Source organism: Crocuta crocuta, unplaced genomic scaffold (assembly GCF_008692635.1).
Source record: "Crocuta crocuta isolate KB4526 unplaced genomic scaffold, BGI_CrCroc_1.0 scaffold1079, whole genome shotgun sequence".
NCBI classification, from domain to species: Eukaryota; Metazoa; Chordata; class Mammalia; order Carnivora; family Hyaenidae; genus Crocuta; species Crocuta crocuta.
Window position 1 is genome coordinate 521014 of NW_027529995.1, and position 13068 is coordinate 534081.

General features: G+C 55.2%; 1 protein-coding gene across 4 annotated transcripts; it reads left to right on the forward strand.

Annotated features, from left to right (window-relative positions):
* The first annotated feature begins 42 nt into the window (after nucleotides 1–42).
* On the forward strand, nucleotides 43–10852 carry GRM2 (glutamate metabotropic receptor 2). 4 transcript variants are annotated; one of them, XM_077763380.1, is made up of 6 exons: nucleotides 63–102; nucleotides 2346–2361; nucleotides 4704–5541; nucleotides 7013–8088; nucleotides 9893–10073; nucleotides 10303–10852. In XM_077763380.1, the coding sequence occupies exons 3-6, from the start codon at nucleotides 4836–4838 to the stop codon at nucleotides 10374–10376; spliced, it is 2037 nt and encodes a 678-aa protein (XP_077619506.1). In that variant the 5' UTR covers nucleotides 63–102; nucleotides 2346–2361; nucleotides 4704–4835; the 3' UTR covers nucleotides 10377–10852. The 4 variants fall into 4 exon arrangements, 3 of the variants coding, with proteins under 3 accessions (XP_077619505.1, XP_077619506.1, XP_077619504.1); XR_013334953.1 differs by lacking the exon at nucleotides 63–102 and adding an exon at nucleotides 9319–9373 and having other exon boundaries at nucleotides 397–2361; nucleotides 10303–10390; XM_077763379.1 differs by lacking the exon at nucleotides 2346–2361 and having other exon boundaries at nucleotides 43–102; nucleotides 4731–5541.
* Nucleotides 10853–13068: the final 2216 nt, after the last annotated feature.

Here is a 13068-nt window from a genome sequence, read left to right on the forward strand (position 1 = left end):
AGAGCGCAGAGCTGGGGAGAGAGCGAGCCTGTGAGCGAGAGCTGGAACCCCGCGCCCCCGGCTCCTCTCCGTTTCTCTCCGCGCCGGAGTCGGGCGCGCCAGGTAGGGTAAGCCCGTGGTGCCGTGGCCGCCGCTGACCTTATAGATCCTGACCCCATGTCCCAGAGACCCACGGGCCCTCGAGTTCTGGGGCGCCCGAGCCGGGGCGTCCAGACAGAGCTCGCCAGGAGCTCTGGGAAGCGGAAAGACAGCCCCAGGCATCCCGCCTTTCTTCCCCAGAGAACGCACGCCCTGCATCACGCTCCTTCGTTCCTCCTCTCCTTCCATCCTTTGGTCTGTCTGTCTGTCTGTGCCTCTATCTTTGTGTCAGCCTATCGGACTCAATCACTCCTTGCCCGGATTTTGTGGCCCAGGCCCCCTTGCTGCCCACCTCTGGGATTGTGTCTCCCTTCAGGGTATCTTCCCTGTCTGAATTTTGGTCCTGGCCACCCCTGTGGGAGGCTTGTGGTTTTGACCGGTTTGGACCTCAGCCCCCCTCTGGGCCCCTTCCCTATCTGTGCTGGACTTCATGCTTGCTTCTCTCTCCTGATTGCCTGGTTGAGCTGCTGCTTTCCCGGTACCCACAGGATCCCAGTCTCCCTGCCCTGGCACCAGTGGGAGATTAACCCTGGAGACCTGAGGGGCAAAGTAAAGAACCCCAGTCTCTGTGGCCAGGACATGGGGTCCTTGAACTAGTGGCTCCCCTTATTCAGCCTCAGTTTCCTTATCCTAGCCTTCCCAAGCCTGCGTGATTGTGAGAGCCTGTGTCGGGTGGGCATCTGGGAGGGTAGCTGGGGCACAAATGATGAAGGGCAGAGTGGAAGAGGAAGGAGAGGTCCCTGAGGGCCAGGGCCACGGTGGACAGGATAGGGAGAAGATGAGGATAGGGAGATTAGAGATGGTGACTCTCTGTGCTTGGTTCTGAGCTGAAGAAAACACAGGGGCATAAAGTCTCAAATGGCATTCTACACAGAGCTGTGTCCAAAAGTCTCACCGTGAGCACAGTTTTGAGATTTTGACCAGAGGAACTGACCCTGACCCTGGACACACACATATGCTCACATTGACTTTTCCTGTTAAGACCTGTGGCCACTTCAGTGTCCCTCCCTCGGGGCCAACCTCTTCACCTTGCTGTCAAACTCCCAGGGCCTAGAGTCTCTATTACTTCCTCAGGGCTCTGGGGATGGCTTTTTAAGAACTAGAGGCTAGGACCCTTGGGTGCTCACCCTGGGTTCCAGGCTCTCTAGGAGTTGGAGATTACCCTTCGGAGATTTTTCCTTTCCTCTTCCGTGGTGGTTTCTCAGGCACAATGGCTCATCTCTGGAAATGCAAAGTTCAAGATACAGATTGGACCCCTCAGTTTATACTCTAACCTGGCCTCTACTGCAAAGGGGTCCTGGGAGGTTTGTGCAAAGTCTTAGACACTCAGATTCACAGCAGGATTGGTGTTAGCTGGGTTCTCTTGACTTATGTCTAGGCCTCTACTCTCTGCCTCCCTCCCTCTCTGCTGAGTATGGAATGGGCACAGAGGCCATCTACAGACCCAGATAGGGGCAAGGCTGAGAAACAGGCCAAGGGGTGTCTCCGGAGCTTCTCAGCTTAGTCAGTGATACCACTTCTCCCTGGCTCCCTGGGAAAATCCCTAGGTGAGGGAATTGGGGACAGCAGAGTCAGAAGGGGTAGGCACTCTCGGGTTCCACTTCTCCCTGTTTGTCTGTCTGTCTCTTTCTCTGCAGGAGCTGGGCCCCTTCTTATCTCTCTTCCTGCCTGTCCTTTCCTGGTCCCTGTTTTCTCCTTTCTTTGCCTTTGCTGCTTCTACCCTCATCCCCTGGAGGCCCAGGTCTGCTGGACCCATCCATCCCCTTTGGGACAATGGGATCACTGCTTGGGCTCCTGGCACTGCTTCTGCTATGGGGCGCTGTGGCTGAGGGCCCTGCCAAGAAGGTGCTGACCCTGGAGGGGGACCTGGTCCTGGGTGGGCTGTTCCCAGTACACCAGAAAGGCGGCCCGGCAGAGGAGTGCGGGCCTGTCAATGAGCATCGTGGCATCCAGCGCCTGGAGGCCATGCTTTTTGCACTGGACCGCATCAACCGTGACCCACGCCTGCTGCCGGGTGTGCGCCTGGGTGCGCACATTCTCGACAGCTGCTCCAAGGACACACATGCCCTGGAGCAGGCACTCGACTTCGTGCGTGCCTCACTTAGCCGTGGCGCCGATGGCTCTCGCCACATCTGCCCCGACGGCTCTTATGCCACCCACGGTGATGCTCCCACTGCCATCACTGGTGTCATTGGCGGCTCCTACAGCGACGTCTCTATCCAGGTACGTGGGAGCTACCCAAATAGGGACTGGGGAGGGAGGCCAGAGGCAGGGGCCCGGAATTCCCTTTGAGAAGGGGATCTAGGCTGCCTAGAAGGAGCAGCGAGGAGCTTCCTTTAAGTAACTTAAAGGATACCAAGAAAGTGCCCCATCACATAATGGGGGGTGACTTTTAGAGATTGTGTAAGGAAAACATCCCACTTGCATCACTCACACACACTCACAACTGATGTTAAACAGCCCTAAGAAGCTTAATAGCCAGGCCTCTTGAATCAGAGCTCCAGGTTTGAATCCTGGCTCCCTGTGTACTATGTGACTCTGGGCATTATTTCTCTCTTCTGTGCCTCAGTTGCCTCTTTACAGAAGAGGACTCAACACTTGCCACTCTTAGGGTTGCAGTGGAAATTTAATGAGGTAATACATGCAAAGCTTGTATCAGAGGTATAATCAATATTAGGTATAATCAATCTATAACCCATTTTATAGATAAAGAAACTGAGACTTGAAGAGTTGCAGGCACTGGCAAAGTAGAGACATTCACCTAGAGCTCACAGCCAAGGGCCTCCAGCTCTGTCAGATCATCTCTCCATGGACTGGAAAGGGATGAAAGATAGAAGCCAGGAGCAGCCCAGAGAATAGAAATAGGATGGAGACCCTGGAGGAAGAGAAGCAGAATGTGTGTGGTGGGGGGGGNGTGAGGGAACCAGACCCTCCCTCCTGCTTTCTCACAGACTGGCCCAGCTAATATCCCTGGGCATGCCTGGCTGCTTTAGCCCATGTGGGACCCTCCCCCTCCCTGACTGAGTCCCACCTCTTGCCTGGACCCTTATCTGCCTGATGCCCAGAATAGGCTGCCAGAGGATGAGGCCAGAACTGGGATCAGGGTTAGGATTTGCACAGAAGGTCTTGACTGGGGCTTCAGCTTCCTTTACAAGGCCAGCTGAGGGCACAGCAGTCAGAGGCAGGGCCAGGCCCTCTGACCTGGCACACTTAGTCAGGGGAAATGAAGCAGGAGTCTGAACTATGGAGGCAGCTTCTGGCCTAGGATAGGGGAGGCCTGCTCATCCCCCTACTGCAGGAAGTGAATTACCCGTTCTGCTAGTCCCAGCTGCTGGAAGTGGCCAGTAGCAGCTTGGACAGGTGTGGCTGTGCCCGCACCTACATCGGCCACCTCCCACCCGCTAATGCCTTCGGGGCCTCCAGGGTGCTTTCCCAGCACCCGCCCTTTCCACAGTTCTCTTGTTAGGGAGCACAGAGCTCCATGCATTCATCTCCAGGAGTCCAGGTACTTTCCTCCCACCCTAAGCTGCCTGCCTCCTGTACCAGGGCCCACACTTCATCATTGGTCTGCTTTATCCCCTGAATCAAAACAAGGCCCAGCTCTTCATCCTTAGGCTGTACCTGCCTGTTGATAATTCCTCCTCATTTCGGCCCCATCTCTCCTGCCCAAACCCCTATCATCTTCCTTATGCTTGGCACTGTGGCGTCACATGCATTTTCATTTTTCCCTGCTCAGCAGCCTCATCAGGCAGGAATGAGAAACTGAGGCTCAGGGAGGTTTGCTAACTTTCCCAGGGACAGAGGCAGAAAGTGTGAGAGTAGGGGGTATTGAGACTGTGAGAGTCAGAGCCTGTGTCCCAGGGGTGAAGGCAGGACCTAGCTCCCACATGTAGAACCTGGGCCTTGTCATGCTGTCACCTACCCATTCCACCAGGCCCCTCCCTGTCTGTCCTCCGCTCTAGGGGCAAGTCCTAGGGACCCAAGGGTGGGAGACAGGCTGTCAGGCAGTCAGTGGTAAGCAGGAAGCCTTGTTTATTTCAAGCTCAGCCATCCGATGGCAACCAACAAGATCTGGTTCTCCTTTCCTGAGGAAGCCTTTCCCTTCTTTCTCCAACATTCCATCAGGATGGACTCTGGGGAATGGTTACCTGCCCCAAATAGGTAGAGAGCCGAAGAGCCCTGAGCATCCCAGCTAGTGCCCCATCCCCTGCCCTGTGCAGCCAAGTGCCAGCCTCTCCCCGGCCCAGGATTTGGGCCTTCCCTTGCCTCCCTACTTTTGCTATTGCTCTGCATCTGAAGGGGGACAGTAGAGGGGTTCTGGTGTGGCTCTGGAGCCAGGTGCCTCAGCCCTAGGTTTCTCTCTCCCAGCCCTTGGGAAGGTGTGGGACACTCCCTATCCCCAGAGGGAAGACCCATCATAACAGGGTATGGATCTTTGGGGAGAAGCAAACCTCAGGGCTGACTACACAGATGCTTGATCCCAAGGTTGAATAGCTGTGAGAAATACATCTGTCTTTTGAGTTTGACCCGATCTCTGATCTTGGCCCTCTCTACCGGTCCCCCAGGTGGCCAACCTCCTGCGGCTATTTCAGATCCCACAGATCAGCTATGCCTCCACTAGTGCCAAACTGAGTGACAAGTCCCGCTATGACTACTTTGCCCGCACCGTGCCCCCCGACTTCTTCCAAGCCAAGGCCATGGCCGAGATTCTCCGCTTCTTCAACTGGACCTATGTGTCCACTGTGGCATCTGAGGGTGACTATGGTGAGACAGGCATTGAAGCCTTTGAGCTGGAGGCCCGTGCCCGCAACATCTGCGTGGCCACCTCAGAGAAGGTGGGCCGTGCCATGAGCCGCACAGCTTTTGAGGGTGTGGTGCGAGCCCTGCTGCAGAAGCCCAGCGCCCGCGTGGCTGTCCTGTTCACCCGCTCCGAGGATGCACGCGAGCTCCTCGCGGCCACCCGGCGCCTCAATGCCAGCTTCACCTGGGTGGCCAGTGATGGCTGGGGGGCCCTGGAGAGCGTGGTGGCAGGCAGTGAGGGGGCCGCTGAGGGTGCCATCACTATTGAGCTGGCCTCCTATCCCATCAGCGACTTTGCTTCCTACTTCCAGAGCCTGGATCCTTGGAACAACAGCCGGAACCCCTGGTTCCGTGAATTCTGGGAGCAGAGGTTCGGCTGTAGCTTCCGGCAGCGAGATTGCGCAGCCCACTCACTGCGGGCTGTGCCTTTTGAGCAAGAGTCCAAGATCATGTTTGTGGTCAATGCAGTGTATGCCATGGCCCATGCACTCCACAACATGCACCGAGCCCTCTGCCCCAACACCACGCACCTCTGTGATGCAATGCGGCCTGTCAACGGGCGCCGCCTCTACAAGGACTTCGTGCTCAATGTCAAGTTTGATGGTAATGGGGCTGGCCAGTGTCCAGCAGGATGCATGACTTCAGCGGGCAAGAGGGAACAGGTCTTCAGGTTCCATTACCTGGCTAGGAGAACGTAGCCTACAGCAAGTGAGAGAGTCACCCTGGGTGGAGGGTGGGCCAGGTCAAGGATGGCTAGACAGAGGGAACTCCAACTGGAGCCAGGGCTGAGGTTTTACTGTCTGGCCTGGTCCTGCACTGAGGGTCTCTAGTTCCTGCTTGAGCCTTGCTCCCTCGCTCTCTCCTGCCTCTTTATCATGCAAAGAGTAGGCACTGGGGGCCCTCAAGCCCATTCTCAAGCAGCAAGACATCAGTGAAAGTCAGAATAAGGGTAGGTTGAGAGTTAGCATCAGGTGACACTCTATTTTCTGGGAGAATTCTATTCCTCATCTTGCTTTTCCATTCAAGGTGGCCACAGTCTCTTCCTACCAAAATTTATTTTATTAAACGTTCCAGCTTTACGAAAAATGAATGCCTCAGAATCATCACTGTGCTTCAGGAAGCACCACTGTAGGAGCAGTGTGCCAGGGCCCCCAAAGCCTACTGGCCCAGGGTTAAGATGAATAATAACTCCAATGAGATTGACATTCAGAGTTGTGGGAGAATCAGGGGAGGGGTTAGGACTGGATTTGGGTGCAAGAGGTTGTCATCAGAGCAAGGCTCAGTTCAGCCCACTGGGCTAGGTGGGATTTACTGGAGGACTTGAGTTCGATTCTGAGGACTTTGAGGCTGGCTGGAAGGAGCAGGGGTTGTGGGGAACCTGCAGGGGACTCCAGGCTGCAACATTCATCATGGAGCCTTATACACATCATCTGCTAGTATGAACTCCAACTTCTCACTGGGACCTGGGATGACAGGGGTCTTGCTTCCTCCTGAGCATGGCTGGGAAATGTGAGGTTCCGAATGAGGGGAGATGGGGAGATTGAGAGCTGCATGATGAGCACATCTGAAGTTGGGGTTCAGTTAGCACTGATGTGAGTATTAGGACTGGAAGGGAGAGAACTGACTTGTCGTCAAGAAGATTAAGTGGGACTAGGACTGGGCCTGAGGCTGAGTTTAGGTGTGAGTGTGTCTGTGTTAAGTCTGGGGAGAGGGCTGCAGTGTGTGTTGTGATAAGGTTGGGGTCTAGGGTCTGGGGTCTGGGTTGGAAGGTACTGGAGACTAGATGTAAAGCTAGGTTTTGGGGAGTCATGGTTGGGGGTTGGTGTGGACATTAGGTTTGTGGAGATTCCTGGGCTTTGAGGTTGGGGTTTTATTTGGGGTTTAGAGTTGAGATTTGTTGTAGCCTCTCATTTAGAACAATGGCTGGGGTAAGTCCAGCGTTAGTGTTGGGATGAGGCTCAGAAGGACAAGGGATGGCCTCAAGTCTGGGGTTTGGGTTCCATGTTAGGGTGAGGGATGAGGTCACATCAAGACTACCCACCAATCCAACCTTCTCTTCCCTCCCCAACCCCAGCCCCCTTCCGCCCAGCTGACACGCACAATGAGGTCCGCTTTGACCGCTTTGGTGATGGTATCGGTCGCTACAACATCTTCACCTACCTGCGGGCAGGCAGTGGGCGCTATCGCTACCAGAAGGTGGGCTACTGGGCAGAAGGCCTGACGCTGGACACCAGCCTCATCCCATGGGCCTCGCCCTCAGCCGGCCCCCTGCCCACGTCTCGCTGCAGTGAGCCCTGTCTCCAGAATGAGGTGAAGAGTGTGCAGCCAGGAGAGGTCTGCTGCTGGCTCTGCATCCCCTGTCAGCCTTATGAGTACCGGCTGGACGAGTTCACTTGTGCTGACTGCGGCCTGGGCTACTGGCCCAATGCCAGCCTGACAGGCTGCTTCGAACTGCCCCAGGAGTACATCCGCTGGGGTGATGCTTGGGCAGTGGGGCCAGTCACCATCGCCTGCCTAGGTGCCCTGGCCACCCTCTTTGTGCTGGGTGTCTTTGTGCGGCACAATGCCACCCCAGTGGTTAAGGCCTCAGGCCGAGAGCTCTGCTACATCCTGCTGGGTGGTGTCTTCCTTTGCTACTGCATGACCTTCATCTTCATTGCCAAACCGTCCACAGTGGTGTGCACCCTACGGCGCCTTGGTTTGGGCACTGCCTTCTCTGTCTGCTACTCGGCTCTGCTCACCAAGACCAACCGCATTGCGCGCATCTTCGGTGGGGCCCGGGAGGGAGCCCAGCGGCCACGCTTCATCAGTCCAGCCTCACAGGTGGCCATCTGCCTGGCGCTTATCTCAGGCCAGCTGCTCATTGTGGCTGCCTGGCTGGTGGTGGAGGCACCAGGCACCGGCAAGGAGACAGCCCCAGAGCGGCGGGAGGTGGTGACATTGCGCTGCAACCATCGAGATGCAAGCATGCTGGGCTCACTGGCCTACAACGTGCTCCTCATCGCCCTCTGCACGCTCTATGCCTTCAAGACTCGCAAGTGCCCTGAGAACTTCAATGAGGCCAAATTCATAGGCTTCACCATGTACACCACCTGCATCATCTGGCTGGCCTTCCTGCCCATCTTCTATGTCACCTCCAGTGACTACCGGGTGAGTGACCTGCCACAGAGTAGCAGCGGGGATGGGGGTGGGTACTGGACCTTCTGTTTCCCTGTATCTCATTTATACTTCTGATAACTCTGAGGCTCCAATAGGCTGAAAGCTCACCCAGCTTGCAGTGGCCCAGCTGGGACTGGGTCCCAGGGGAAGGTGGGAAGGTTGAGTGGGGCGTAAGACAATGGCCAAGGAAGTGGAGGAGTTAGAGCTGAGATTTCAGGACTCAGATATCACCCCCTAAGCTAGAGGAGGAGAATGGGCTGAAATATGTCCAATTGGGCAGAGGCTCTACCCTGCTCCACAGAGGGGTTGGGTGTAGAAGGGGACACTTGGTCCCTGCTCTTGGGTAGCTCCTGGGCTACTGGGTGGGTGACCAGGGGATCAACTAAAGAACCAAGTCAGGAAATATTGCTGATTTGTTTAGGTTGACAAAAGGTCCTAGTGAGAGCACAGAAGAGGGAGGTGTATATTGGTGTGGTGTGGTGTGTGTAAAGAGAGAGACAGAGAGAGAGGGCTTCTTGGAAGAGGAGTCCTGAACTGGGCTCTGCAAGACAGGTGGGTTTGAATAGGTTGGATGGAGACGGTAGGGGAGGGAAGTCAATACAGAGGCTGATTGGAGCAGAAGGTGTGCATTGACCTCCCTTGTTGAGGAGGGGAGGCACAAATGGTGGAAGAGAGGGAGGTGAGGGTGGAAAGCAGGAATGGTAATGGCAGGGCTATCAGGCCACATGGTCCCAGAGGGTACCATTCTCTGATGCCCCTTGAAGCCTTGCAGTGTGGCACAGTGCCCCTGGGACTGTGCAGCTCTGGGATTGGGAGATCAAAGCAGGAAAGGCAGAGAAAGTGAAGCACAAAGCAGTAGATCTGGGGGATAGGATTGAGGGGGTTTAAAGCAGATGGAAACTGTACCCCAGTTGGTGGTTTCCAAGCAAAGGTCCAACTGGCACTGAGTGTCTCAGTAGGTCTCCTCAGCTTTTAGAGGGCCATGGCTGCTTCAGATGGGGTGGTCAGGGAAGGCCTCTCTGCGGAAGTGACAGATGAGCTGAGCTCTAAACAGTAAGAGGATCATCTTGGTGAATCCTCACAACTCTGGAGTAAACTCCGTGGCTCTCCCCATTTTACAGACGAAGAAATGGAGACTCAGGGAGGTTCAGTCCCTTGCCTAAGGTCACTCAGCTTGGGAGTGTAGAGCAGGGTCTGAACTGACAATCTTAACAATTAAAGGAGCAGGAAAATCGAGACAAGAGCCCCTGCAAAGGCCCTTTCCCCCAGGACAGAGGTATGGTGGGCAGTGCTGCGGGCCAGGGCGGCTGGGTTTGGCTGCTGTTGCACCTGCTGGGCCACCTGCCTGGTTGGTGGAGGCCAGCGCTGGGGAGGGAATCTGCTCTGACTCAGCCTGCATTTGCATATGATTTGCATTTGCATGCCAATCATAGGTGGTTAAGGACTAACTTGGACACATACAATACCCACACATGCACATGTGCACACACACACACATACCTGCATGCATATGCATGCAGATACACACTTATACACACACTGGCACACACACTCTGATGCACACATACATTCCTGCACCCCTGCATGTTCATCCCCTCAGCTAGAACTTTGATCTCCCTGGGAAAGTTGTCCATGGGCTGATGCTGGGACAGTGCCCCCCTTCCTAGAAACCCTTTGGGGCTTGGCAAACGGACCAAGGCTCAGTGTTGGATGCTTACCATCTCCCCTACTCCCTACCCCCGCAGACTGGCAGGGGTCCTGGGACCAGACTCATCCTTGACTTCACCCATCCCAGGTGCAGACCACCACCATGTGCGTGTCGGTCAGCCTCAGCGGCTCTGTGGTGCTCGGCTGTCTCTTTGCGCCCAAGCTGCACATCATCCTTTTCCAGCCACAGAAGAACGTGGTTAGCCACCGTGCACCCACCAGCCGCTTCAGCAGCGCCGCCACCAGGGCCAGCTCCAGCCTTGGCCAAGGTCAGCATTCACCCTAAGCAGCCCGCTCTCTGCCTCAGCTCCTCAACATGGGGACCACTCCATGGATTGCTGGGATTCCTTGGCTGGAGGTGGAGAGCTCCTTAGATGAGGCTGGACAGGAGAGGGAGGGGTGAAAGCAGGAAGCTTCCCCCTACACTCCTGCTTGCCCTGCTGCCTGCCTCTGTGAAGGATCTCAGGGTTGGCCCCAACCTCTGCCTTCCTTTCCTAGGGTCTGGCTCCCAGTTTGTCCCCACCGTTTGCAACGGCCGTGAGGTGGTAGATTCAACAACATCGTCGCTTTAAGGACCCCACATTCCTGCCCCCACACAGCTGCTCCCTGGAATCCGGTGCACCCCCGCATCCAGGGCCAGGAGGAAGTCAGCTGGAGCACTGCAATAACGCCAACCCCATGCCCACCCCCGCAGCCACTTACCTACCCACTTATTCCAACCCTTCCGAGTCAGAAGTCAAGGTCCTTGGCCCGGGAGCCTCTGCAGCAGCCACCAGCTGTCCTTGCAGCGTGTCCCCTCTTTGCTAGGCCCGGGAATCAGAAGGGGACAAGCCAGGGTCTACTTTGCCCTGGAACAGGATGGCCGAGGACCACTGCCCCAATCCCCAATCAGCAAAGGTGCTTCCAGCCCCACCCCTCCCTCCTTCTAGGGCCTTTTTAATTTTTTACATAAGTTATTCTGGGATGGGGAGGGGGGTTACTGTGGGGGCCATCCCTCCCCCTGCATAGTAGTTGGTCCTGTGGTTTATTTTGTATTACCTGTAAATAAAGTGTCTTTATTTAAAAAAAGAAAAAAACACTCGTTGACTTTGACCCAGGGAGACCCCCTCATGCCCTCCACAGCTTCCCAACCTTCCTTTCGATACTATTTATTGACTCTGTGCCTGCTCTGTGCCAGATGCTAGGATCTGGCAGCCAGCAAGACAGACCCAGTCCTGCTTGCTGGGGAGACAGAAGATGAAAAAGCCATCCTCTCTGAAAAGGAGCCACTGCAGAGCAGTCCAGGAACTACTGGGGTGAGAGCAGGGGGCTTCAATGGACACAGGCTCCTCTGACAGTACAAGGGAGGACCTGGGTGGTGTGGGCGGCGGGGCAGGAGGGGCGGGGGACTCTGACTGGTAACTGTGGGCTTTTCCACAGCTGGCCTGCCTGGCACTCAGCGGAGCCACTGGTTAACACAGAGCCAGGCTGAGCCTTGGTATGGAGGGAACCAAGTGGAGACAGCGGAGACAGCTGAACATTGCCTGTTCATGTAGCGTGTACAGAGCCAGAAAGAGCTCACGTGGAGGGAGGAGGAGATGAAGCAGGAAGGACAGAGCCTGGGCAGTTGGAGAGGCCACCTGCTGTTGGACTCTGTGAGAGGTGGGAGAAAAGGCCTTCTCCAGTCTTGGAGGAGCTCTCCCCCAAACGTCTGGGTTGTGGAGCCCAGAGCCCTAGACCGCCCTCCCAACTCCCGCACTTGCGGTCTAGGGCTCACCAGCAGATGGCGCAGAGGCACGGTTTCAGGCACAACGCTCAGCCAGGCAACCGCTGCCCTCCTGTGGCAAGGGGGCAGTGGGCACAGAACCCAAACTGGAGCAGAACCTGGCAACTTCTGGGGCACTGCAGAGTCTCAGAGGGACCAGGGACATTGGTTGTTTTTAAGTTAATTCATTTGCAGTTACAGGCTAGCAAGGCTGTGGAAATTTGGGTTAACAATTTTAAAAGTGTAAACAGAAAACCGAGAAAAAAAAAGTTGCATGAGTGGCTCTTCCTCTCTAGCCAATATTTGAAGTGTAGGAATGCCACATAACGTACAAATGCCTAGTTACCTTTGAATGGCATATAAACAATGAATTCATTTTTAGTATAAGTATGTCCCGTGCTATATTTGAGACATACTTATACTAAACATCTTGTTGTTTATCTGACATTCATATTTAACTGGGCATCCTGTATTTTCATTTGCTAATTTTGGCAAGCCTACTGGGTGTCTCTTTTCAGGATCCCTGGTCTTAAATGACCCAGGCCTGGGTGCAGCCCCCAGTGGCTGAGCACCGGGGCACTGTGTCCCTTGGGACCTGTGGTGCTGGTCTCTGCTTCCAGTATGGCCTTTTCTGAGTCTTCCTGCCAAACTGGACCCAGGAAACACTTGCCCACCTTCACAGCTTCTGGACAAGCCAAGATAGGCTCTGATGTTTTGAACTGGGGGTGCAGTGGGAAGGGAGAAACAACCCTTTTTTCCATGGCTTCTGCTATTTACCTTAAGATGTAATAATAATAATAGTTTTTTAAAAGTAGTAATTAACATGGTTCAAAGCTAAAGATGTACAAGGAATATTCAATGAAGAGTCGCCTTCTATCCCTGTTACCCATCACCTGGGGCAGAAGGTAGACGAAGAGTTCCCAAGGGCCAGTCCTCACATCTGCCCATCTCACCCTTTTCCTTCCACCACCACCTCCGCCTTGCCCTCCCCATGCCCACAATGTTGTGGGCAGAGAATCTGCTGGATTTCACTCAACTCTCCCATGTTACTCAGACCAGGCCCTTCCAGCTGCCCCTGCCCCCGCCCTCCCCCTGATCCTGACCAGCCTGGGCTTATGTCTCTGCTGTCCCTGCTTAGTACCACATCCATGTCCCACAAAGCCCTGACACCTCTGCCGGGGAAGAAGGTGGGGACCCATGGATCCCTGCTAGACTGGCCCTGCTTATGTGAGACTTGGAGTCCTCCAAGGAAAGCCCTTTCTTGGGCCTGACAGCTGAGAGGCCAGACATTTGGGGTTCTCTCCAACCACAGGGAACTGACTGTCCTTCAGTGTAACCAGCAGTCTACTTTGCTTGGGCAGCTGAGTTTACTGTGGGGCACTGTTGTCTCTCCCGTGGCTTTGCCCACAGCTCCACCCTGCCCCTCTGCCACCTTTTCTCTGTCCCCTGCACTGGTCCTGGGCAAGCTACAACAGCCTGTCTGGGTGGGTCTGACTCTCTCTCAACCAGGAGTCCCTGTG

Coding starts and splice junctions, on each gene's coding strand:
- GRM2 (XM_077763378.1), top strand. CDS start 1,912: ATGGGATCACTGCTTGGGCTCCTGGCACTGCTTCTGCTATGGGGCGCT. Junction 8,089..9,892: donor TCACCTCCAGTGACTACCGG/GTGAGTGACCTG, acceptor CACCCATCCCAG/GTGCAGACCACCACCATGTG. Junction 10,074..10,302: donor CAGCTCCAGCCTTGGCCAAG/GTCAGCATTCAC, acceptor TTCCTTTCCTAG/GGTCTGGCTCCCAGTTTGTC.